This window comes from Oratosquilla oratoria, unplaced genomic scaffold, assembly GCF_046742065.1.
Source record: "Oratosquilla oratoria isolate Oo_2021 unplaced genomic scaffold, ASM4674206v1 SCAFFOLD50, whole genome shotgun sequence".
In the NCBI taxonomy this organism is placed as follows: domain Eukaryota; kingdom Metazoa; phylum Arthropoda; class Malacostraca; order Stomatopoda; family Squillidae; genus Oratosquilla; species Oratosquilla oratoria.
In genome coordinates this window covers 1,096,186-1,123,906 of record NW_027467714.1, presented here as the reverse complement: position 1 = coordinate 1,123,906, position 27,721 = coordinate 1,096,186, and the positions used below count along the sequence as shown (strand labels likewise).

The 27,721-nt window shown below is 36.8% G+C and overlaps 1 protein-coding gene across 14 annotated transcripts in view; it reads right to left on the bottom strand.

Moving 5' to 3' along the window:
- The window catches only part of osp (myosin phosphatase Rho interacting protein outspread), a 600,580-nt gene that overhangs the window by 70,082 nt on the left and 502,777 nt on the right, over positions 1-27,721 (bottom strand). For all 14 annotated transcript variants that reach the window (XM_076182079.1, XM_076182084.1, XM_076182083.1 and 11 more), the window contains one exon: positions 21,785-21,986. In XM_076182079.1, the coding sequence (XP_076038194.1) occupies positions 21,785-21,986 (202 nt within the window). The remainder of the gene's footprint in view (positions 1-21,784; positions 21,987-27,721) is intronic.

Sequence of the window (27,721 nt, the reverse complement as noted above, 5' to 3'; positions counted from 1 at the left end):
TATGCTGTGACATTATGGTCACCCAGTAACAAAAAGAATATTAAGAAAATTGAAAGAATCCAGATAGCAACCACGAAAATGGCCCCAGCCCTTTCAAGCCTGTCATATGAAGAGAAACTTCTTAAAATGAAATTACTGACTTTGGAACAAAGAAGAGCAGTGATCTACTGACCATCTATAATATCATGAAAGGCACAGAAATACTTGATAGAGAGGACACAATAAATTGGTACAAGAGAAACACAAGAGGACATGGAAAGAAACTCAAAAAGAATAGTTATAGAAGAGATCTGAAGACAGTTTTCCACATAGTGGACAATTGGAACATGCTGGACAAAACAATCAAATCAGCCATCCTGAGTCCACTGCTGAACAAAGGCCTCCTTCTTAGCATTCCATGATTTACATGACCTTGACATCCTCTACCACTTCACTCCTGTAAACTTCTCAATCTTGTCTCTCCACCTTGTGTCTGGTCTCTTCCATGCTTCCTATCTCGCGGTGTCCATTCACTAACACACTTGCTCCATCGTTCATCAGACGTTTGCACCAACCCACCTGCCCAATTTCACTTCCTCTCTTTTACCGCCTTTACAATATCTTTCACTCTAGTCTGCTCTCTCACCCAACTTGCTCTTTCAGTCTCTCAGTGTTTCCCATCATTGATCTCTCCATTTTCCTCTGTGCTGTCCTTAGTCTTATTTCCATCACCTTCGTTAGTTTCCAAGTCTCGCACCCATAGATTATTGTTGGCAGAATGCATTGATTGTAAACTTTACGTTTCAAACATAAAGGTAGAGAGCCTCTCAGGATTTTATTATACTTACCAAAAACTTTCCAACCAACTGTAATGCATCTTTTTATTTCATTACCCTGATCTTTCATCACTTTCACCATCTGCCCTAAATAATCATATTCCTCAACTTCTTCAAGACTCTCACCATCAATTACAATCTCTTTACTTTGAACTTTCGTATTGAACATTACTTTGGTTTTACTCTTATTCATTTTTAAACCTACTTTGAGACATTCCTTGTTTAGATCACTCAGCATATCTTGCAAGTCTTCTGCTCTTTCTGAAATAAGAATAATGTCATCCTCAAATCTTAGGTAGTTCAAATATTTGCCATTAATCTTTAAACCTTTCTTTTCATAACTCAATCTTCTGAAAGTATCTTCCAAGCAAGCTGCAAATAGTTTGGGTGAAATTGTATCGCCTTGCCATACTCCTTTCTCGATCTTTATCTTTTCTGAATCTTTATGTAGTTGAATTACAGCAGTACCTTTTGCATAAATATTTTTTAAAACTCTTATGATCTGTTTGTTTGAACCCTGATTACATAGTGAGTTTAGTATTATTTGTTCTACTGAATCAAATACCTTCTCGTAATCTACAAAAGCTAAACACAAAGGTATATTGTATTCCGTTGTTTTCTCAATTAGTTGATTTATCGCTTGCAAATTGTCTAGAGTCGAATATCCACTCCTAAAGCCTGCCTGTACTCTCGGTTAGTTTCCATCTAAAACTTGACTTAGTCTATTTGTAAGGATCTTGGAGAATACTTTATATACATTTGATAGCAAGCTAATCAGTCAATAGTAACTAAGATCCTTCTGGTCTCCTTTTTTATGAAGCAAAATCACTGTAGCATTGCACCATGATTCAGGAACACTTTCTTGATGTAAGCACTGGGTGTACAACTGAGCTAATTTAATATGAGCTAATTTACCTGTGTCTTTCAATAGATCTATCAATATACCAACTTCCCCAGGTGCTTTTCCTCATTTCATAGTTTTTAGAGCAAATTCTACTTTTTCCTTTGTAATCTCTGGTACACTACTAACATCTATACATGAATTTACTGACTCAATTATGGTCTTCGATGAGTAAAGCTCTTGGTAAAATTCTTCTACTCTTTTTACCATTCTGTCCCTGCATTTAATGATTTCTCCATTTCTATCTTTCAAACATATCATTTGCTGTCTTCCTAAAGCATGTCTGCATTGGTTCCTTTAATACTTTTACCTTTCTGAATAGCTTCCTCTATTTCATCCATGTTTCTCTTTCTTTTCTCTAATCTCTGCCTTTTAATTAATCTGCATGGTCCTTCTTTTAATTAGGTCATTTGTGGCTTTGAAGTATTTGTTTTCTCTAATGTTTTTTGTACTTCCTACTTTCTCTGCCAATTCCCTAATGATATTCAATAAATTCAAATTAATATCTTCCACGATGCCCTCATTAGGTCTTAGAGCTTTGAATCTATTTTGAACTTTTAACTGAAATTTCTTATCATTAACCTTTGCAAGGCTGATTTTCTTTCTTGAAATTAGTTTATTTCTCTTGACACTGAAACTGAATTTAGCTGTGCAACCCACCATTCTATGGTCACTACCTATGTTGACTATATCACTATAACATTGCTAACGCTCTTGCTCTCATCTCCAAATATGAAGTCTATTTCATTCTTTGTTTTTCCATTTGGACTTCTCCAGGTCCATTTAAGGCCTACACGCTTTTGGAAGAAAGTGGTCATGTTGTAGTTCTCTGCAAAATTGAATAACATCTCGCCTCTCATTTATTTCCCCTACTCCAAACTTTCCAATGCATGTCTCATCTCCCATCTTCTTCCCCACTTTAGCATTAAAGTCTCCTATTACTGTGTACTTACTTTTTTCTTGATCCATTACCTGATTTAAATCATACAATGACTCAGTTTCATTGTCTGAACTCTGTTTAGTTGGTGCATAAACATGAACTATTTTTAGAGTGTACCTTTTACACAGCCTAATCACAATCCAAGCTACCCTGTCTGACAAACTACTGAATTTGACTACGTTACCAGCAACCTCTCAGTTGATCAGGAATTCTACTCCACTAGATCTTTCTTTATCCTTACCTCTATAATAGAACAGATGCTGACCATCTTGTAATTGTATCAGTTTTTCTTCCACTCTTCGGAATTCACTCAGTCCTACGAAGTCCCACCTGATGTTGTCTAGTTTTCCATTAAACTCTCCAGTCTGTGGTCTTCTGAGAGACTTCCTACGTTGACACCTTGACATGGTGGATAGGCTTGAGAATCTTAACGACTACAAAAGCTATGTCGATAGAGAGAAAATCTCTGCAGGGTCACCCATATCAAACAGGTTTTGTAAGAAAGATCAGACAAAGAGGAGCTCACACGCACAGTCACAGGACCCACTGCTAACTGGAACGTCCCTGATGGCAAACAGGGAAATTCCTCACAGATATATGGGGTACCGTCATAATGATAGCATGGACCATTGGGCACCCTATAGATATAGGGCTTCACCGAATATAATGAATAAGGCGGCAACAGAGAAATATCTCATCAGAAACCAGTTGGCATGGAGGTGAGATTACTGAAAAAAATAATAATAATAATAATGAATAAATAAATAAATAAATCATAGCAACCATGAGCAGCAAAATCAAAAGAAAACTGGGTGTTCTTGTTGGATCATCTCCTAAAGGTCCAACCGCATTGCCTCGTGTGCTTACGGGCAGTGTGCCACCAAATGTGAGTAAGCGCTATCAAAGCAGATACAATTCTTGGACATTAAACAACATGAAGAAAATGACTATCCTTTTTAAGTTTCTTTTCATGTCCTCTTGTTTTTCTTTTATCCCACTTTAGTTAATCATCTCTAGGGCTTCCATCCCTTTCATAATTCTGTATATGGTCAGTAGATCTCCTCTTTCTCTTATTTGTTCTAGGGAGGGTAGTTCAAGTCTGGCCAATCTTTGTATGTCAATATGGAGATTGTGGGTGCCATTTTTGTCTTTCCTCTTTGAATTCTTTCTAATTTTTTTGTTCTTTTTAGTACTGGGTGTCCATAGTGTTGCAGCATACTCCAGTCTTGGTCTTATCAATGTAACTAATATTTTCTTTACAATTTCTTCATCCAGGTAGTACCATTTCTTCATCCGTGTAGTCAAAGACCACTTTTATTGATCTTAGTAAATTGAAAGTTTCTCTGACTATTCTGTTCATATGTATGTCTGGTGCCATGTCATTGCTAATAATTACTTCTAGGTCCCTTTCCAAGTTGACTTTTTTAACTTCCTTTGTACCAATTTTATACTGCCCCGACATTCTGCTTTTCCTTTTTCCAAATTCCATTATACTATATTTCTTGATGTTGAAGTTCACTTCACAATTTTGACTCCATCCCCAGACTTTGTCCAGGTCTTTTTGTAGTGATATACAATCTTTCTCTGTACTTACTCTCTTTAGTATTTTACCTAGTTGTATTTTGCGGGAAGGGGAGATATGCTCGTGGTGTCCCACCTTTGTATCTCGCAGTGTCTAGTTTGCTTTTAAACTTATGAATTGTTTTTGCGCATAGTATTTCATTATCTAGTTTGTTGCAAGTGTCCACTACTCTATGTGGAAAACTGTTTTTCTTCCGTTCTCTTCTGTAGCTGTTTTTTTATTTTCTTTCCATGTCCTCTTGTCTCTTGTCCCAGTTTAGTAAGTCCTCTCTATCGAGTGTCTCTGTGCCTTTCATGATTCTGTAGATGGTCAGTAGGTCACCTCTCTTCTTTGCTCCAGCATCGGTAACTCCAGTTTAGCCAATCTCTCCTCATATGATAGGTTTGCAAGTGCAGGTGCCATTTTTGTTGCTGCTCTTTGGATTCTTTCTATTTTCTTTATATTCTTTTTGGTACTGGGTGACCACAATGTCGCCGCATACTCTAGTCTAGGCCTTATCAATGTAACCAATATTTTTTTTATCATGTCTTTGTCCAAGTATGCAAATGCCACTTTTATTGATCTTAGCAAGTTGTAAGTCTCCCCAACAATTTTGTTAATCTGTTTATCATAGGACAAGTCATTTGTGATAATTACCCCCAAATCTTTTTTGAATCCTACCTTCTTTACCTCCTTGGTTCCAATTGTATATTTTCCTGATATTCTGTTTTTACTTTTTCCAAACTCCATTATGCTACACTTCTTAGCATTAAAGTCCACTTCCCATTTCTGACTCCACTTCCATACCTTATTCAGGTCTTTCTGCAGTGCTTCGCAGTCCTTATAACTTTCTACTTTCCTTAACAGTTTGGCGTCGTCTGCAAAGAAGCTGTCACAATTCACATCCTCGTCCATGTCATTGACATAAATAGCAAACATTATTGGTGCCAGTACAGATCCTTGCAGTACTCCACTGATCACCCCTTTCCAATCTGAATGTTTTTCTCTGAGCACTACTCTCATCTTTCTAACCATCAGGAAGTCCTCCATCCATTTTAGTAGGTTCCCTTGTATTCCTCCTATGTGTTCCAGTTTTTTTTTTAGTAATTTTCTGTGTGGTACTTTGTCAAAGGCTTTTTGCAAGTCTAGGAATGCACAATCAGCCCATCCATTTCTTTCTTGCACTATGTCCATTAGTCTTAGTAGTTTTGCATTGAATGCAAAGAAGTTCATATAACATCCCACACCTTCATCCATATCATTTATATATATGGCAAACATTATTGGAGCCAATACAGAACCTTGTAGGACTCCACTTATCATTTCTTCCCGGGTCAAGTTCTTGTCTCTAAGTACCACCCTCATTTTTCTCCCATTGAAGAAATCTTTCATCCATTTCAATAACTTTCCTTGTACTCCACCTATTGTTTCAATTTTCCTTAGTAGCTTTTTGTGTGGTACTTTGTCAAATGCTTTTTGTAAATCTAAGAAGGCACAATCTGCCTATCCATCCCTTGTATTATTTCTATTAGCCTCGAGTAAAAGCAAATCAAGTTTGTGGTACATGATATTCCATGCCTAAATCCAAATTGTTTTTGATTTAGTATATTACTCCCTTCCAAATGTTTAATCCATTTACCTCTGATAACTTTTTTGTATATTTTTGCTATTGTACTTGTAAGGGAGACCAGTCTATAGTTAGTTGGATTTTCTTTGTTCCTTCCTTTGTATATTGGTGCAATATTTACATTTTTCCAATCTTGTGGTAGTTTTCCTTCTATGAGTGAGAAATCAATTATCTTTTGTATTTTGTCTGTTAGTTTATCTATACATTCTTTTAATATCCAATTTGCAATTCTATCAGGCCCATGTGATTTTCTGATGTCAAGGGTTTTTTTTATTTGGTCCCTTATATCTTTCTGTGTCACCATTATTTCTTTCATTGGGGGGATCTTTCTGTCCTTCCTCCCAAGTTTGTGAACTTTCAATTTTGAGCACAGATTTAAAATGTTTGGTCATAATTTCAACCATTTCTATTTCATCTATATATTCATTATTTCTTTCACGCAGTTTGACTATTTCACATTTATCTTTTAGTTTGTCATTTACATATCTGTAGAATAGTTTAGGTTGGTCCTTGCATTTTTCTATTATGTCCTTTTCATAGTTTCTTTTTCTTTGCTGCGTATTTTTACACTCGTTTCTTAGTTTGATGCATATTTGCCATTTGGTCATTTTTTTGTCTTTCCATCTTTTCCAGGCTTTGTCTCTTCTGTCTTTAGCCTCACTACACTTTTTGTTATATCAGTTCATTATGTACACTCGTTCTTGTTTCTTCTTTGGTACATATTTGTCAATTTCCTCCTTATAATTTTCTTTTAATTTGTTCCATTTCTCTTCCATCTTTGTTTCTTTATTTAAGAAATTTCCCCAGTTTGCATTTTGAAAAAATTGTCTGAGTTTTTCAAAATCAATTTTGTTGTACTTTAGTCTTCCTTAACTATGTTTCTCATTTCTTCTCACATCAATTTGTTCTTTTAGTTTGAACTCTATTAGTATGTGGATTTTCTTTGTCCCCTCCTTTGTATATTGGTACAATATTTACATTTTTCCAATCTTGTAGTACTTTTCCTTCTTTGAGTGAGAAATCAATTATCTTGTGTGTTTTGTCCATTAGTTCATCTATACATTCTTTTAATGTACAACAAAACGGATTTTGTAAATCTAAGAAAAAAAATCCAAAATACAAAATGGGACAAATTCTCTAAAGAGGAAACAAAGATGGAAGACAAATGGAACATATTCAAAGAAAAGTACAAGGAAGGAATTGACAAATATGTACCAAAAAAGAAACAGAGATTTATATAAAGTGTTGGTACAACAAAAGGTGTAGTGAGGCTACAGACAGAAGAGACAAAGCCTGGAAAAAATGTAAAAAAGACAAAAAAAAACATCCAAATGGAAAACATATATGAAACTTAGGAGTGAATGTGTTAATATACACAAGAAAAGAATATTATGAAAAAGATATAATGGACAAATATAGGATCAACCTAAACTCTTTTACAGATATATAAATGAAAAACTAAAGGATATACATGAAATAGTTAAATTGCGTGAAGGACATAAAGAATATATATAGATGACACAGAAATGGCATAAGTTATGATCAGACATTTCAGGTCTGTTTTTACAATTGAGAGCTCACAATTTTGGAAAGGACAACAAGAAAGATCACCAAAAAATGAAAGAAATAAAGGTAACACAAAAAGAAATAAGAGACCCCCCCCAAAAAAAAACTAGATGTCAGGGAATCACATGGACCAGATGGAATTGCAAATTGGATACTGAAAGTGTGTATAGATGAACTGACAGACAAATTATACATGATAATAGACTTCTCACTCAAAGAAGGAAAGGTACCACAAGATTGGAAAGATGCAAACATACCAATATATAAAGGAGGAAATAAAGAAGATCCTACAAACTTCATACCAGTATCCCTTACAAGCACAGTAGCAAAAATATGCGAAAAAGTCATCAGAAACAAATGGACCAAACATTTGGAAGAAAATGAAATAGTAAACCCTAAACAGTTTGGCTTTAGAAGTGGAAGATTGTGTACCACAAACTTAACCTCTTCAGTACGGGCCAAAATCTCGCAGGCAGCATTATCTGCCAGACGTACGATGTGTCGTAATAATACTCGCATCATAAAATATAGTCACCGCTTATATCGATCGTTCTCTCTTTCACCCGTGAATTTTAATAACCATAGAAAATGGTCATTACACAGGGGCAACTACAATAAATATAATCAAGACGCCGATATGGCAGCCTCACATATCCACTTGCTCCTCATGCCGCCTACGTATGCGGCACCGTATGGAAGGGGTTAATTGAGATAATACAAGAAAGAGATGGCTGGGCAGATTGTGCTTTCTTGGACTTGCCGAAGGCATTTGACAAAGTAGCACATAAAAAATTAATAAGAAAAATGTAAATTATAGGAGGAATACATGGTAAGCTACTGGAATGGATGAAGGATTTCTTAATTGGGAGAAAAATGAGAGTAGTACTTAGAGACAAAAATTCGAACTGGGAAGCTGTGAAGAGTGGCATCCCACAAGGCTCTGTATTGGCTCCTTTAATGTTTGTCATATATATACATGATATGGATGACAGAGTGAATTGTTACATGGACTTCTTTGCTGACAATGCCAAATTACTCAAGAGAGTAAGAACAGAAGAAGATTGCAGATCACTACAAGAAGACCTAGACAAAATATGGGAATGGAGTCAGAGATGTGAGATGAACTTCAACATTAAGAAATGTAGCATAATGGAATTTGGAAAAATAAAAAATAGAATATCAGGTCAATATAAAATTGGAAACAAGGAAGTCAAAAAAGTCAATTCAGAAAGGGACCTGGGAGTGATCATCTCAGTTGACTTGACACATGATAAACATGTCAATAAATTATTTGGAGAGACTTGTCGGGAATAAATCCCGACAGAGGCATTTTTTAGAGTATATAGACTATTATTACATATTAATATTTAGATAGAGTGGCCTATCATTTTTGTTTCTATATACTAAGTTTCTAGAATACAAATTTCATACAGCTTGATATGCTTAATTGCTGTATTTCAATCTTAATCCTAATTCTACAGCTATCAATTCACTAAATTAACTGAGGCCGCAACCACAGATGTCTATATTAATATGTAATAATAGTCTATTTACTCTAAAAAATGCCTCTGTCGGGATTTATTCCCGACACCCTCCGGGCGGCAAAGGAGCACATCTAATTACAATTGTGCATTGTCAATCAGTGATTGCCTTAATCTAATTGCCCTTCGAGCTGCTTGTCTCATAGGACGTACTGAAGGTGTCTCATCCTCACCAATGGATTCTCCACCTGAGGGTGTTGGCTCTTGGGAATGAATTTCCAAGGGAACTAGTTTGTCCAGGGTTCTTCTACTAATCATCCCGTTGCACAACACATCTACAATGCGTACATTACCTTCTTCATCTGGGTATAGTTTAACAATACGTCCTAATGGCCACTCATGTTGTGGTCCAAGTCTCTCCACTATCACCACTTCTCCCACCTTGGGTGATTTCATTGGACGTTTCTTGTATGGAACGACCACTGTGAACAAAGTGGATCTTATGCAGTCCCCAGGTGGGCACTTGATCTATGGTATCATACCTGATCACAGCGATGAAACTCCTGCATCCTGCTCGGTCAACCTGTTGACCCCGCAGGTGAGTGAACCATCATTACTGATTGAACCACGCACTATATGCGAGGCAGTAGTGACTGATTGTAATCCCATACATAAATTGTGGGATTTAGATGTCATGGGTATTAACCCGAACCAAGAATCCCCAAATGATGTAAAGGCATTCAAACATTATGAAGGAACTGTAAAGTATATGGAAGGAAAATACTGGGTGGAACTTCCCTTTAAGACGAACCATCCATTCCTCTCCCATAACTATGGACTTGCCTTAGGGCAAATGCATCATCAAAGGAAAAGATTTAAAAATCAACCGGAGCTACTGCAATGTTATCACAACATTATCATGGAACAATTAAAAGCGGGAGTTATTGAAGAAGTTTTTGATCCAATAGTGAACACTAATACTCATTATTTACCTCATCATATGGTACGCAAAGAGTCTGCAACCACCCCTTTACGGATTGTGTACAATTGCAGTGCCAAAAGTTCAAGGGCAAATGCCTCGTTGAACGATTGTTTGTTAACTGGTCCCTCACTTACAGAAAAATTAGGTGATGCCCTAATCAAGTTTAGGATCAACCAGTTTGCATTTGTGGCAGATATTGAAAAGGCCTTTCTACGTTTAGGTCTGCAACCTCATCATAGAGATTTCACAAGGTTTTTATGGCCAGCAAACCCTCAGGATGATAGTAGCGAACTTAGAACTTATCGTTTCGCATCTGTGTTATTTGGAGCCACATGCAGCCCCTTTCTGTTACAGATGACTTTGAAGCATCACTTCAAACTTTCCAAATCACCATTTGCAGAATTATTGTCCTCTTCCTTCTATGTAGACAATTTGATGGGGACAACGAATAATGAGACGGAAATAGTAAAGATATATGAAGCAGCTAACAAGGAGCTAACTATTGCTGGCATGTCTCTGGCCCAATGGAATAGCAACTCAGAAATATTGAGAGAACTAATCCAAAAGGACAATACTTTGGTCTCTCCCCCTACTGACCTAGTCACAGTATTGGGTCTAGAATGGGACATTATTAATGACACTCTATCCTTAAAGGAATGTAGGTTTACATCACTGTCATATGTGACCAAACGCCAACTTCTTTCGCTGGTATCCACTTGTTTTGATCCCTTAGGACTTTGTTCCCCCATTCTTATCAAAGGAAAATTACTTAATCAAGAAGCATGGACAGAAAAGGTGGGATGGGATTCATGTTTACCTACTTCATATCTGGAAAGGTGGAATGAACTGGCCAAGGAAATTAAGAAGCTACCCTCTTTCAAGTTCCCATGCATATCCTGTGGTAACATTGATAAAGTGATATTACATGTATTTGTTGATGCTAGCACCTTAGCCTATGGTGCAGTCAGTTATCTTATTGGTGACAACCAGTCGGTTATTTTGACCTCAAAGGCCAGGGTTGCTCCATTGAAGAACAAAACCACAATTACTTTACCGCAACTAGAATTGACAGCCCTACAACTGGGCACACAACTTGCATATAACCTACAGAATCTCTTAGAACGTATTAAAGAGGTGATTATCTGGTCCGATTCAGAAGCAGCCTTGCAATGGATCAGGAATGACAAAAGCAACATCCCATATGTGCAAAACAGAGTGGCAGACATCCGCAGTCTAGGGTCATCCTTCGGATATCGGCATGTACCCTCCAAGGAAAACCCAGCGGATTTAGTTACCAGAGGAATTAGCATCAGACAATTTAAGAAAGCCAAGATATGGACTGGAGGCCCGTTATGGCTACCCTTCAGAGAACACTGGCCTACACAGAAACCAAATGTGTTGGTGTGTGAAATAATCTCAGAGATAACCCAAGAATTACTGAAGGTTACACCCTTATTTGACTATACAAAATACTCATCTCTTAATAAGATGCTTAGGATAACCAATTATATACAGGTAGTCGTCGACTTACGACCTATGCGACTTACAACTGATCAACTTTACGACCACGAGATGGTGCAATAATATCTAACATTTAATAGAGTAATACAATTGCAATGTTATGCCTGGCAGTGCAGTACATTACTCCGCACGCTGCGAGACGGGAGTACGATAGTTTTCGCAGGCTGCCGGCAGCGTCAGCATCCCAGCCAGCTAAATATTCTTTCATTTTGTTTGTTTGAAGTAAAATGTTTCCTAATTTTGCATTGCATTTTGTATTTTTGTATATTTTGCAATTAATAAAATATAACAATATTTTTATGCCTAGGCTAGTTTGTTGTCGATAACAATATGTTCGGTACAGTACTTAAACGAAAAGAATGTGTTTTGTTGAAAAAAAATCCTAATTTTGCCTTGCATTTTGTATTTTTATGTTTTGCAATTAATAGAATGTAACTATTTTTTTATGCCTAGTCTGTCGTCGATGACAAAATGTTCTGCACAGCATTTTGTATTTTTATGTTTTGTTGTAATGTAACAGTAAACTTTTGTTTTTTGTCTATAACAATATTTTCGGTACAGTACGTAAACGAAAAGAATGCGTTTCGAAATATTTATTTTCTAATTTTGCTTTACAATGATTTTAATGTAACCAACAAAAAAAGGATTTGTAGGTCAAAGATGACAGGACTTTATTCAGTATGCGTAGGCCTAGGCTACGTTTCCTAACGAAAATTATAAAAAGTTAATGAATATTAAACAACGTAGCTCAAAGATAACAAGATTTTATTCAGTATGCATACGTTTCCTAAAGAAAGTCTGATGGTAAAATAATACAAAGGTTAACAAATACAGTATTAAATATCATAGGTCAAAGATGATAGGATTTTATTCAATATGTTTAGGCCTAGGCTACGTTTCCCAAAGAAAATCAGATGAAATTATAAAAAGGTTAAAAATACTATACAACATAGTTCAAAGATGCTAAGATTATTTCAGTATGCTAAATATACAATATATATATATATATATATATATATATATATATATATATATATTATATAAAGGGTAATATATACTGTATATATATATATAGACCGACTTGCGTCCAGATCGACTTACGACCTGTCTGTCGGAACCGAACTCGGTCGTAAGTCAACGACTACCTGTATTTAGGTTTATAAGAAAGTGTAATCCCAATATTTCATTACCAACGGCTAGTGTGTATTGGATCCAGATAGTTCAGAAGACTCATTATCCTAGTATTCATAATTTTCTGATGAATGGGAGGGATACTCTCAATAAGAATAATAGACAATTTATCAAAGACTTAGGTCTGTACAAAGAGGAGTCTTCTGGTCTTATCCGCTCCAGAGGCCGTTTGAATTATGCTTCTATTGATCATGATACCAAGTTCCCTATCCTCATCCCAACTAAAAGTCACTTAGCATATTTGTTTATCACCCATGCACATGAAAGGTGCCTGCATGGAGGCACTCAGGAAACAATGTTACATGTTAGAATGTACTATTGGATGCCAAAGTGCCGTCAAACCATCAAGACCATACTGGGTCATTGTGTGACTTGTAAGAGGGTTGAGGGTAGGAAATTTGAATACCCGGGTCCACCTCCATTGCCTGTTGAGCGTGTGACAATTGAGCGTCCTTTCCTTCACATAGGAATAGATTATTCAGGACCTATCACACTCACAAGGACGGAGGATGGAAACCCCCACAAATATTACATATGTTTATTCACATGCACAGCAAGTAGACTGGTGCACTTAGAGTTAGCCTCAGATATGTCGGCTCTGACATTTCTGAACCTCTTTCGGAGATTTTGTGCAATGTATTCATTCCTGAGAACAGTAATTTCGGACAATGGGTCCAATTTTGTTGCTGGAGCCAAGTTCTTCAAGGAGATGTTAGACCATACTAACGTCTCTGAATATATGACAGGAAATAGCATAACATGGAAATTCATAGCCCCCAGAGCACCGTGGATGGGAGGCTATTATGAATGCATGATCAGTTAAATAAGTCATGTCTGAAGAAGGTCTTGTATAAGAAGAGAGTGACTCGGGAGGAGTTGGAAACAATTCTGCGGGAAGTACAAACACGGTTGAACAATCGCCCCTTAACCTACCTCAACGAAGAAGGACCCGTAGAATCCTTAACTCCTAATCACCTTTTGTATGGAAGAACCATAAACCCCTATCCACCACTGGTAACGTCGGACACGTCTGACCCCGATTTCTTGGGACATACAGAATTAATTGCAAGACACAGCTGTCTATCATCAATTATCAAACATTTTGAAAGAATTTGGAAAAAGGATTATTTGACTTCCCTGAGAGAAAAACATTATGGCTCCTCGAAACCAATACAAATGAAATCACCCAAGGTGGGAGAAGTGGTGACAGTGGAGAGACTTGGACCACAACATGAGTGGCCATTAGGACGTATTGTTAAACTATACCCAGATGAAGAAGATAATGTACGCATTGTAGATGTGTTGTGCAACGGGATGATTAGTAGAAGAACCCTGGACAAACTAGTTCCCTTGGAAATTCATTCCCAAGAGCCAGCACCCTCAGGTGGAGAATCCATTGATGAGGATGAGACACCTTCAGTACGTCCTATGAGACAAGCAGCTCGAAGGACAATTAGATTAAGGCAATCACTGATTGACAATGCACAATTGTAATTAGATGTGCTCCTTTGCCGCCCGGAGGGTGTCGGGAATAAATCCCGACAGAGGCATTTTTTTTAGAGTAAATAGACTATTATTACATATTAATATAGACATCTGTGGTTACGGCCTCAGTTAATTTAGTGAATTGATAGCTGTAGAATTAGGATTAAGATTGAAATACAGCAATTAAGCATATCAAGCTGTATGAAATTTGTATTCTAGAAACTTAGTATATGAAAACATGCATAACAGATCATACAGTATTACTTTTTCCATTTAGATAGAGTGGCCTATCATTTTTGTTTCTATATACGAAAACATTATATAAAACATTATGCAAGGACTCGACTCCCCTTAGTTACCACAAGCCGGTTGTCTAACCCCTCTCAGGAATGTCGAGTTACCGATATGTCATTTCATTATTAACCCCTTCCATACGGTGCCACCTACATAGGCGTCATGAGGAGCAAGTGGATTCGCGACACTGCCATATCGGCGTCTTGATTATATTTATTGTAGTCGCCCCTGTGTTTTTACATTCTCCCAAATGTGCTCTGAATCCCATTCTCTGTGGTTTTCAAAATTCGCGGGTGAAAGAGAGAACGATCGATATAAGCGGTGACTATATTTTATGATGCGATTATTATTACGACACGTCGTACGGCTGGCATCGGCTGCTGCCCGCGAGATTTAAGTCCCGTAGTGAAGTGGTTAATCATTTTATTTACCACTTGGTGTCTTCTCCGTCTTGAGTATTGGTTCTGGTGCATTACCCATCTATAGTTCCCATGCATGGGGATTATATATAATATGTATCGTGCAACATTTTCACTTCAGTTAAGGTGAAGTTGTACTTCCCATAGACCCTTGGCAACGAGAGGTCAAAGGTCACTAGGCGTTCGGGACCAAGAGAGGCCCCTCTCGCGCCCATACAATGTAGTTGCGTGGTTGAGTTCAAGTTGAGTAGGAGTTGAGTACTAGTTGAGGACAAGACAAGTCCGAGACAAGAAATGTAATTGAGCTGTTAGTGATTCGTGACTAGGGGATGATATGAATTCACTCCAATCACAGACCTCATATATATCATGTGAAGTGCATATACGACGAAGCGTGTCTTAAACCAGAGGGGACTCTGTGAGAGAACCATTCCCTTCAACATACCTTTATCCTTTCCCATTCCCATACTCACCCTCCATGCCACGCCCGAAGTTCGTCGCGCACATCACCGTCATTAATCAAAACAAAGACGAAGAAGATTTCCAAGTGGCCCCAAGGCCACGGTAAGTCACAAATTTAGTTCAATGAAATATTCAAACCAATATGAATAATGGAAATAATTACATATTCATAAAGATACATGATGCTTTGTGATGCCATTATACGTTTCAGGGTTCGATGAGTTCCCTGCCCTTCACAGGTACATAGTTTTGTAGTGTTGAAAGTTGTATACAAGTTCACGCAGAGTATCCCAGTATTAACTCGGTGGGGTGGTCACCTAGACTAACTTATACCGTCAACATTCGTATTAAAAGAGATGGGAAATCTGTCGGAAGTCATAATATTCTCCACAAGACTTAACTTATTAAGATCAACGAAAGTGGCCTCCAACTACATGGATGAAAAAATTGTAAATAGTGGTTACACTAATAAGACCTAAACTAGAGTATGTTGCAGCACTATGGGCACCTAGCACAAAAAAGAACATAAGAAAATTAGAAAGAATCCAAAGAGCAGCAACAAAAATGGCACCTACACTATCAAATTTGACATTCAAACAAAGATTGGAGAAAGTACATCTATCAACACTGGAACAGAGAAGAGAAAGAGGTGATTTGTTGACCATTTACAGAATTATGAAAGGGATGGAAATTCTCGATAGAGCCAACTTATCAAAATGGGACAGAAGAGAAACAAGAGGACATGAAAAGAAACTAAAGAAGGACAGTTACAGAAGAGACCTGAAAAAGAAAAGCTTCCCACACAGAATGATTGATGTCTGGAACAAACTAAACGAAGAAACAGTGAGTGCCAAAACTATACATGATTTTAAGAATAAACTGGATACGGAGAGATACGAAATTGGGTCACCATGAGCATAGCTCTCGTTCCGTAAAATACAACTAGGTAAATACAGACAAGCCATCTCACTTCTCAACCTGACGACTGACGTACCATTTGATGTAAGGAAGACTTTTCCACAGACTCAGACTATACATCCTTCATAGACAGTCAGACAAAACACAATACATAACCTCAAGCATTCATCTGCCTGTGGCCCTGATGACATAAGTAACATCCACCTAAAACACATTGGACCACAAGGTATACACGCACTCACAAACATTGCAAACTACAGCTATTCACACAACACTATACCCGACATCTGGAAGCATGGTAAAATAATCACCATTCCAAAACCAAACAAAGACCCAACAATCCCAACATCGCACCGCCCAATCACACTTCTCTGCACCCCCTCTAAAATCATTGAACACCTAATACTTAAACTTGTCACACCACATATTCCCCTTGCTGACTCACAACACGGTTTTAGGCCACTACACTCCACAAACACTCTTCTGATAAACCTCACACAAACAATTTTAGATGGCATCAATTCAGATAGGCCCCACCACAGAACACTTCTTATAACATTAGACATTAGTAAAGCTTTTGATGCTATCCCCCCGCCACAACCTAACAAATAAAATATATAACACAGACATGCACAATAACACCAAAACATGGCTGGCCAATTATCTGGCAGGTGGGAATGCTTACGTGTCATATAATGGCCAATCATCGCACATCAGAAACATTAAGAATGGAGTACCACAGGGCTCTGTTCTATCCCCCACGCTCTTTAATCTATACATGCATGACTTACCCACACCAGACAACTCAGAAATACAAATCTCTTCCTACGCAGACGACATATCAATCACATTCACACATTGTAACACAGACAAAGCTGCAGAAATAATCCAGCCATACCTTGATACACTCAACACATGGTTCATCACAGACTCAAAATAGCTCCAACCAAATCTACAGCAACACTTCTCACCAACTGGACAAAAGAACACAAATACATACCTCATCTATACATCAACAACACTCTAATACCACACACAATCACACCGAAAATTCTTGGAGTAACATACAATACATCCATGTCTTTCAAACAACACATCACAAACATAAAAAACAAATGCACACCTAGACTTAACCCACTTAAGTCAATCACTGGAACAACATTTGGACAAAACAAAGAAACTAATACAACAATATACAAACAATGCATACACTCAGTGATGAATTATGCGAGTCCTGCATGGGTTCCTAATCTCAGTGAGACACACCACAACACCCTTCAAATCATACAAAACAAAGCCCTAAAAACAATTATAGGCTGCACAAATACAACACCTACAGACCATTTACACCATGAAACAAATGTCAAGGACCACCTCGAAATGAGACGCACACAAACACTTGCCGCAGCCACCACAAACACATCACACCCGCTACACTACATAGCAGAACACCCTCACACACCAAGAAACATTAAAACAACACCCAAAGACCTGTATCACACACAGATACTCTCTTCTCTTCCTCCACAACCACCAAATACCAGCCTCCGGAAACATATTCATAATCATATCACTCACCGCTCCATTAACACACTGAAAGACAACACATTGCTGCATGCCAGACCCCCTGATATCCACCCTCCTGAATCCTCTTTCCCATGAAAGGACAGAGTCCACCTGGCCAGACTGCGGTGTGGCCACCACCCACATTGTGAACAGCTGCCCAGGATGTAACACTTCACCCCATACCATACAACACATAATGGAAGACTGCATTATACACAATCATGCACGCAAACAACACAACATACACTCTATAAAGGATTTGTGGGAAAACCCAGTTTCGGCTGTGGCATTCCTTGGGGAGACGGGACTGTTCGGCCAGACAGTCTAGGGAACGACAACAACAACAACAAGAACAACACATAATGGAAGACTGCATTATACACAATCATGCATGCAAACAACACAACATACACTCTATAAAGGATTTGTGGGAAAACCCAGTTTTGGCTGTGGCATTCCTTGGGGAGATGGGACTGCTTGGACAGATAGTCTACGGAACGACAACAACAACCTGAGACAATTTGGATTCAGACAGGGAAGATCATGTGCCACAAACTTAATCTGTTTCCACTCAAGACAAATAGATATAATACAAGAATGGGATGGATGGGCTGACTGTACTTTCCTAGACTTATAAATAGCCTTTGATAAAGTACCACACAAAATATTATTAAGAAAACTGGAAAACATAGGAGGGATACAAAGTAAATTACTAAACTGGATGGAGTTTTTGCATGGCACTAATAAGGCCTAGACTGTTATATGTGATGACATTATGGTCACCCAGTACCAAAAATATAAAGAAATTTGAAAGAACCCAGAGAGCAACCATAAAAATGGCTCCAGCCCTTTCAAACTTGTCACATAAAGTGAGAGTGGCTAAATTGGAGTTACCATTTTTGGAGCAAAGAAGAGAGGTGACCTACTGACCATCTATAGAATCATGAAGAGCACAGACATACTCGAGAGAGGATTTGTTAAATTGGGACAAGAAAAACACAAGTGGACATGGAAAGAAACTAAAAAAAGATAGTTATAGAAGAGATCTGAAGAACAGTTTTCCACACAGAGTGGTGGACACTTGGAACAAACTGGACGAAACAACAGTGTGTGCAAAAACCATACACAAATTTAAGAGCAAGGTGGACACTGCGAGATACAAAGGCGGGACACCACGAGCATAGCTCCCCTTCCTGTAAAATACAACTAGGTACACATTCTTGTTTTTCTGTACTATTTGCTCTTCTTCTTATTTGATCAATGTCTCTATATTAAGTGATACACTCTACAAATGGAACCAGTAACTTTTCACTGAGTCATTAAAATTAGTAAGAGATTCATCAATCATTAGTCAAATCTCATTGATTAAATTAACATAACTTTCTATTATTTATATATTTTATCATAACATTCATTAAGTGATACACTCTACAAATGGAACCAGTAACTTTTCACTGAGTCATTAAAATTAGTAAGAGATTCATCAATCATTAGTCAAATCTCATCGATTTAAATTAACATAACTTTCTATTATTTATATATTTTATCATAACATTCATTAAAATTATCATAGTTTGAGAGGGTACAGTATGAAGGTCACAAGAAACTCACTGTGTCCACCTCATCCTAGTATTACCAGAAGTTCAACAAAGTGAAAGCAAGATTCATTCACCATTATCTTCAGAAGTCAGTAAAAAAGGTAAAATTGTGAGATAATCACAATTTCCCAAATTAGATAAATTGTTGTCTGACTAGTTTGAGCAGCAATGTAGTGAAGGCAAACCAATATCTGGACCATTAATTGTTATTAAAGCATTACTGTAGAGCCTATGAGAGGTAGTTTCCAATCTATAGACAATTTATAGTTTATTTTCATTCTAAATATAGTTCTCAGGTAAGGAGATGGTGTTCCCATGTGTAATTGGTCAACATTGGTGTTGTGTGCCTTGTTCATTTACAAGCATCGGTGATGTCAGAATTGCATTTCTACATATGACACATCAACACTGGCTCCAATAATGTTTGCCATATATATAAATGACATGGATGAAGGTGTGGAATATTATATAAACTTCTATGCAAATGATGCAAAAGTACTAAAGAGAGTAAGCATAGAGGAAGATAGTAAATCACTACAAAAAAACCTGGACAAAGTCTGGGAATGGAGTCAAAAGTGTGAAGTGAACTTCAACATCAAGAAATGTAGTATAATGGAATTCAGAAAAAGTAAAAACAAGATATCAGGACAATATAAAATTGGTACAAAGGAAGTTAAAGAAGTCAATTTGGAAAGGGACCTTGGAGTAATTATCAGCAATGACATGGCTCCAGACAAACATATCAACAGAATAGTCTGAGAAACTTTCAATTTACCAAGATCAATGAAAATGGCCTTTGACTACCTGGATGAGGAAATGGAAAAGAAAATATTAGTCATATTGCTAAGACCAAGATTGGAGTATGCTGTGACACTATGGACACCTAGTACTTAAAAGAACATAAAGAAATTAGAAAGAATTCAAAGAGCAACGACAAAGATGGCACCAACACTCTCCAAATTGACATATGAACAAAGATTGGGCAAACTCAAACTACCAACCTTGGAACAAAGAAGAGAAAGAGGATATTTACTAACCATCTACAGAATTATGAAAGGGATGGAAGTCCTTGATAGAAATGATTTATTAAAGTGGGATAAAAGAAAAATAAGGGGACATGAAAAAACTAGAAAAGGATAGTTACAGAAGAGATCTGAAAAAGAATAGCTTCCCACACAGAGTGGTAGATATCTGGAGCAAACTGAATGAGGAAACAGCGAGTGCAAAAAACATACAAGAATAAAAGATCAAATTGGATACTGAAAGATACAAACGTGGGTGACTACAAGCATAGCTCTCTTCCTGTAAAATACAACTAGGTAAAATACAAGTGATGTACACACACATGCTGTGTTTGTGATTACTGGTTAGTAGGCACACCTCAGCAAATTCACTGTGGTCATATGATTTCAGTGGTGTTAATATCCAGTATTACTGCATGTAAACTACACTTCTGTAACTTATGAATATCCATAATTCATACATCCTCTTCTCTGAAATATTAAATATATACATTTGGTCCTGAGGTGTTGCTGTTAGTGTTTTTTTTTATCTTTTCCATGAAGCTTTTGTATGAAGCAAAAATGTCATCTACCCCTTTTAAAGTATGGTTACTGTGAGACTGATGTAGTGGGGGAACGCAGGGTGGCTTGGCAAGCACTATGCAGTGTTAAGGAAGAACTGTAACTACTGTAAGGTTTGATATTCTTGCACCTATGCTCAGTATCCATTACATATTAATCTCTTCAGTAGTCCATTACTTCATTTCTTAGTAACTGTGTCAACTAATTATGTATTACTGATGTCTGATTAAGTATTCCTACAACTCTGAGCTTATTGCATGATGATTGCAGTTGTTAGAATGTTACATACAAATTGACCATGTGAAAAAATTTCAGGGTGAAACTGATCCACAATAGTTATCTAAAAATAATTATGAAATGAAGCATGTTTTGAATATCTCAGGTTACTATATTATCAGAAGAACCATTTCAATGTTACAATATAAGACTTAAAGAGAGAAAACTATGATGTTGGATGTAAATTGGGTACAAAATAGAAGGGTATGAGAGTAGCCACAAGAAAAAGTGGGAGGCATTACTAAAGGGACAAAGACAGGAGAAATGTGATACCTTTGGCTGAGATAATTGTATACACAATATAGAATAAAATATACAGATGAAATATTGATAAACAGTAACTCAAAAAAGTATCCTTATCGAGGGGTCTTATGGTTGTATTAAGTTACAATACAACAACTGATATCTTGGAAGGGTTGGTACTACCCTCATGTGTGGAAGATTTGAACTTTCCTTTAATTCCCTTTTATACAGATTCACAACTACTGTATACAGTCATTACTATATCTGAATGAAAATAATGATATTTCAAATATAACCACTGTTACTGCAGAATTGTAAATAAGACATACACTAGCACTACATAGAAATGCCTCACCTGAAGCTGTGCTACTTGGGTGGTGAGATGAGATTTAAGTTGTTTGTTTCGGGACTCAAGTTCTACGACTTGTTTATGTATTTCACCGAGTTGTTTGTTTAAGCTCTCTACCTTCTCTTCCAATGAAGCTGTTTCTAAACATTTTATGGAGTATTTTTCTGACAAAGAAAGAATCTCATGTCGTATATCTTCCATTTCAGCTCTGTAAAAATAAATTTATGATATAAATTTATAGTGACAACTTTTACATGTAGTCCAACTTACTTTCATCCCTCCCCCTCAAAATTTCTATGTAAAGTTAACCGTACCTGCATTTGCCTTAATACTTACCACTTAATATGTACAGACGCTCCTCAACTTACGTTTTAGTTACGTTCTGAACAGCCGAACGTAAGTTGAAAATGAACGTAAGTTGTTACTGTACTATACATCCGTAAATTCTATTACCGTATCTTACAAAACACCCCTAAATCATTAATTATGCACATAACATTGTAAAATAATAACATTAATTTCAAATAAATTAAATTCAATCAACATAAATTGAGATGGTGGAGGAGGAGGAGGATGAGGCAAGGCACTTTCAGTCTGTCGTTTGTGCAATGTAAACAATGGACGCAGCATCATGCGTAAGTATCGCTTGAACTACGGATAGTGCTCTAAACTAAAAAATTCACTCATTTTTTTTTTTTTTTTTTTTTTTTTTTTTAGTCAGTTCAAACATAAAATCGAAAAAACGTAAAACGAATGAACGTAAGTAGAGGAGCGTCTGTATATATATATTTTTTTCATCCAATAAACTATCATTTCCAGAGCAGAGATAGGCATGGGATGGTTTCCAACAATCAAGAAAATATGAAGGAACTAATAACATGTACCTACATGTGGTCCTGCAAGATGGACATAAATGCCCATTTTCAAAACCCATTAACCCCCTCATCTCCATCAGGAGGTACAGCCAGAAGGGATTGATAGTCTTGATAGAAGTACCTCAGTCAACAAATGTGAAAATTTGAGCATATGTTCAAAGATTGGGAAGCAAATTACTAAAATGAATGAATGACATTCTAAAGGGAAGATATACGATTGATTGATTTATGAAATTTTTGGCTTGAAGGCCAAGTGCCAGAGACGGTGGGCCATTCAGAGTATATCTATCATATACAATTAAATCAATCAATCAAGTAAAACAGTAAAAGCAATAAGCGCTCACAAAAAGACATCAAAACAAGATGCATACACAAGCAATCATATACACAATTTTAAATTTCATAAAACAAATTGATGTCTTTTAAAAACTTTAAAACATTCTCCACATGCATTTCTTCCCCTAAAACTTCTAAAAGAGATCAATTTATCAAAAAGTTTGCCCTGTGCTTATTAGAGTATGCAGGGCACTGAATTAAAATGTGTTTAATTGTAAAAACAACTTTGCAAGTGGGGTAATGGGGGGACATCCTTTCTTCTCCACTTGCCACAAAAAATTTATGGGTAATGTAGAAATGGCCAACTCTTAACCTTGTTAAAATAATACTTGATCTTCTGTCCAAGGAATGAGGCTTCCAAGGGCTTACCAAGGGGTGAATCTCTTTTAACTTGTAACGACTGTCCAGCCTTGTCCATTGTTCCTGCCACATCTCTAATGCATAACAATGAATTACTTGCTTGAAGTCTGTATGTGGGATTTTAGTGTCTGTTATGTGGTTGAGCCTAGCAGCAGCTGTGGCTGCAACATCGGCCTGCTCATTTCCAGTGACACCCACATGGGATGGCACCCAGCAAAAGTTTACTTTTATTTTCTTCCAGCTGTTAATAAGAATCAACCAATCCTGTATTTCTTGAACTAAATAGTGAAGAGGCAATAATTTACTTACAGAGGATAGAATGCTCATAGAGTCAGTAAAAATAACGTTCTTATTAGATGAAACAGAATTAAAAACAAATTTCAGGGCATTGTAGACTGCCAGCATTTCAGCAGTAAAAACAGAGCTAAAATTAGGCAACTTTCTCTTTAAAACCATACTATCAAATACAACAGCACAACCAACACCGTCTTGGGATTTTGATCCATCAGTATAAATAAAAACTGAATCACCATGTACTGATAAGTGTTCTAAAAATTCACTCCTTAGCTCTACAACAGTTCTATTTTTCTTGTTTTTAAAAAGACAAATTACAATGGGAGATCAGTTCCAAGGAGGAAATTTGGGAGGCTTAACCTCAGCAATTGTAACAGGAACAAGTTCTACCCCCTCTGCCCCAACTTAACATCTCACTTCTAAAGGTTTCGGAAGAGTACCTTTTCTTCGAGCTCTGTCTACCAGCTGCTTTACATATCTGAAGTTTGGATATTGTTTTGATGATAACACATGAGATACGTATCTAAGGATTAATTCCTCTCTGCGAATATAAAGGGGGGGAATTCCTGTGTCCTCATACAAGCTATCCACTGGAGATAATCTCTAAGCTACCGAACAAATCCACAAAGCCATATTGTGAACTACATCAAGCCTCTTTTAATAAAGTTTTACATACCGATCCATAAATTTGACATCCATAATCGATTTTGCTAAGGCACAATGCTTGGTAAAGCCTTATTAGAGTTATACAATCTGCCCCCCCCAGTTGAAGTGAGACACTACCTTTAGTATATTAAGTCGCTGTTTAACAGTGCACATGACCTCATTTATGTGATGAGTGAATGTCAACCTTTTCTCCAAAAATAGACCCAAGTATTTTACATGATCTTCATATGGTAATATAACACCCTCTAAGAATAATGTTGGTATCTCTTCCTTGCGTCTTAGTCTAGAGAACCTAATGGCTTTTGTTTTTTCAGCAGAGAATCTGAAGCCCCTGCAATTAGCCCATGCTATTAATAAGTTAATAACCTCTTGAATCTTTTGGCCTGTTTCTAATGTTGTCGATCTGCTGCAAACAATAGCGAAGTCAAAGTCATCAGCATAAGCCAATCCATGAACTCTAGCAGGAACTTGTTCTAACAAACTATTATTTGCTATGCTGAAGAGTGTAGGACTCAGAACACTTCCTTGTGGAATACCTTCCTCTTGAAGATATGCAGAAGGGAAACAAGAGCCCACTCTGACTTCTAGATAATGATCAGACAAGAAATCCTATAAACAATTGAACATGTTACCCACGATATCCCACTCTGCAAGTTGCTTCAGAATGCCTCCCCGCCAGTATGTATTGTAGGCATTTTTCAAGTCAAAAAACACAGCAATGCTTGGATTCTGAATTGTAAAAGCATTCTGAATCTCACGAGTGATAAAATGTAAGGGATCCAGAGTGCAATTATTTCTTCTAAATCCAAACTTATGCTTAGATAGAAGATTTTTAGACTCCAAAAACCAAACTAAATGCATATTAACCATTCTTTCATAGATCTTACAAATGCAGTTAGTGAGAGCAATAGGTCTGTAGCCTTGTGAGAGATTAGAGTCTTTTCCAGCCCTTACAATTGCTATGATAATTTAAATCTTCCAAGATTTAGGAGAAGACCCAGATGGCCAAAATTTATTTAGCATAATTAAAAGGAATTTCTTCAAAAATATGGATAAATGAGCAACCATGGAATAAAGAATGTCATCCTCTCCAGGAGAGGTTGGGGAGGATAAAGATAAAACATGATCCAATTCATCCAAGGTAAAAAGAATATATGCCTCTGAGTTTGTATTGGTAGGAAGAACTATCGTGCTCTTGTCTCTAATTCTTTTGAAGTCAGGTGAATAATGAAGTGGGCTTGAAATATCAGCAGTGTCTTCCAAAAGCCTCTGCTACCTCTCTTGTATCCAATATAAAAGAGTCTTTAATCTTGAGAACGGGCAAAGTAGATGGAGCAAACTTTCCCTGTAACTTTCGAATCCTATTCCATACTAAGGTAGGGGAGAGTCATATTTCAACTCGCTAATAAATTTAATGAAGGATTCCCTCCATGATTTCTTAAAGATTTTCTTGTGCTTTGCTTGAGCTCCTCTGTACATTATCCTATTGGCTAAACAAGGATATCTCAAATATCTCTTACAGAAAGTTCTTGTAATCTTTCTGCTTAAAGCACATTCATCATTCCACCAGAGGACTACTGGGTGTCTAAGTTTATCAGTTGTTCAAGGAATGGTTGAAAAAGCACCAGAAAGTATGATGCCTACCAGATAATCATATGCATCAGAGTTACTGAAAAAATCACTAGTCTTATAATCAATCTCTGTGGATTCTGGAGATGTCCTGGAACTGATAGTGCAAGGTTCTGGAGGGTTGTTTCAGGAATGGAGGCCCAGAGCTGGCGAATAGCGGATTCCAACCATGGCACTGATGAGGTGTCCATGTCACGTAATTTTCTTTTCATTAAACCCCAAAGGTTTTCTATCAGGTTAACCACTTCCATACGGTGACGCCTACGTAGGCGTCATGAGGAGCAAGTGGGTACGCGATGATGCCGACGTCGGCATCTTGATTATACAGTAAAACCCCGATTATCCGAAAGCGGATTATCAGAAAAACGGGATTATCCGAAATTGATTTGGATAATGCAATTAAAATTAAAAAAAATTCTATCCTAAAACGTTATAAAACATCAAAAACATGAAAATAAATAAAAGTACATATGTACTATATTACAAAGGATTACAAAGGCAGAACACGCCGACAGGAGACCCCCGGTCCATATCTAGGTCGGATGCGAAAAAAATCATAATAATAATAGAACAATAACAATAAAAAAAAAAAACATAATAATTTATGCAACAAACAAAATACATAAATGACTGCATAGGTATAGTTGAATAACCAACAAACAGGTAAACAGCAAATAATAATGAATTGACACATAACTAATAATAAATGAAAATCAAGCGACAAATGATAAAGCAAAATCAAATATTATAAAATAAATTATAATCATTACAGCATCTTGCTTAGGTGTTTATCTAAATGATTCTTAAAGCTTCAAATTGAACTACATTGCACTAGCTCAGCAGGAAGTTTATTCCATTCATTAACTATACGGTTGGCAAAGTTGTTTCTACCTACTTCCAAATTGAATCTATTTCCGGATAGTTTGAGACCATTGTTTCTTGTCTGATTCTCATTCAATGTGAAAATTTTGTCACTTTTGATGTTGTCAATTCCCTTTAGAATCTTAAAGACCTGTATCAAGTCACCTCTGAGTCTTCGCTTTTTTAGGGAAAACAGATTGATATGTTTTAGTCGATTTTCGTATGATTTATTTTTTATATTTGGAATCAGTTTTGTGGCTCGCCTTTGTACTTTTTCCAGTCTGTCAATGTCTTTATCGAGATTCGGTGACCATACAGAAACAGCATATTCCACATGTGGACGAACTAACGATTTATATAGCTTGTTAATGAGTGATGGACTTTTGAAATCAAACGATCGTGCAATCAGTCCTAGAATCTTATTTGCTTTTTCAGAGGCTGAAATACACTGCTTGGATGATTTGAGGTCGTTACTGATAATTATGCCGAGATCTTTTTCACTACCCACTTTTGTTAACGAATTTCCAAATAACTTGTAATCGTACATTTACTTGCATTTACTCGTGTTAAATTTCATTAGCCACTTTTCAGACCATTGCTGTAACTTATCTAAATCTTCTTGAATATCTAATTGGTTTAAGTGATCATTTGCCATTCCGCACAATTTTGTATCATCAGCAAATTTGGAAACAGTAGATTTTAGTCCATGGTCTATATCATTTATATATACTATAAATAGAAGTGGCCCAAGAACGGAACCCTGAGGAACTCCACTTGTAACATTTTCCCATCTAGAAGTTTTTCCATTTAAAACAACTCTTTGTTTTCGACCATTCAACCAATTACTAGTCCAACTTAATAGGCTACCACTTATTCCGTGTAAAGCTAATTTAGTAAGTAGTCTTTCGTGTGGGACGGTATC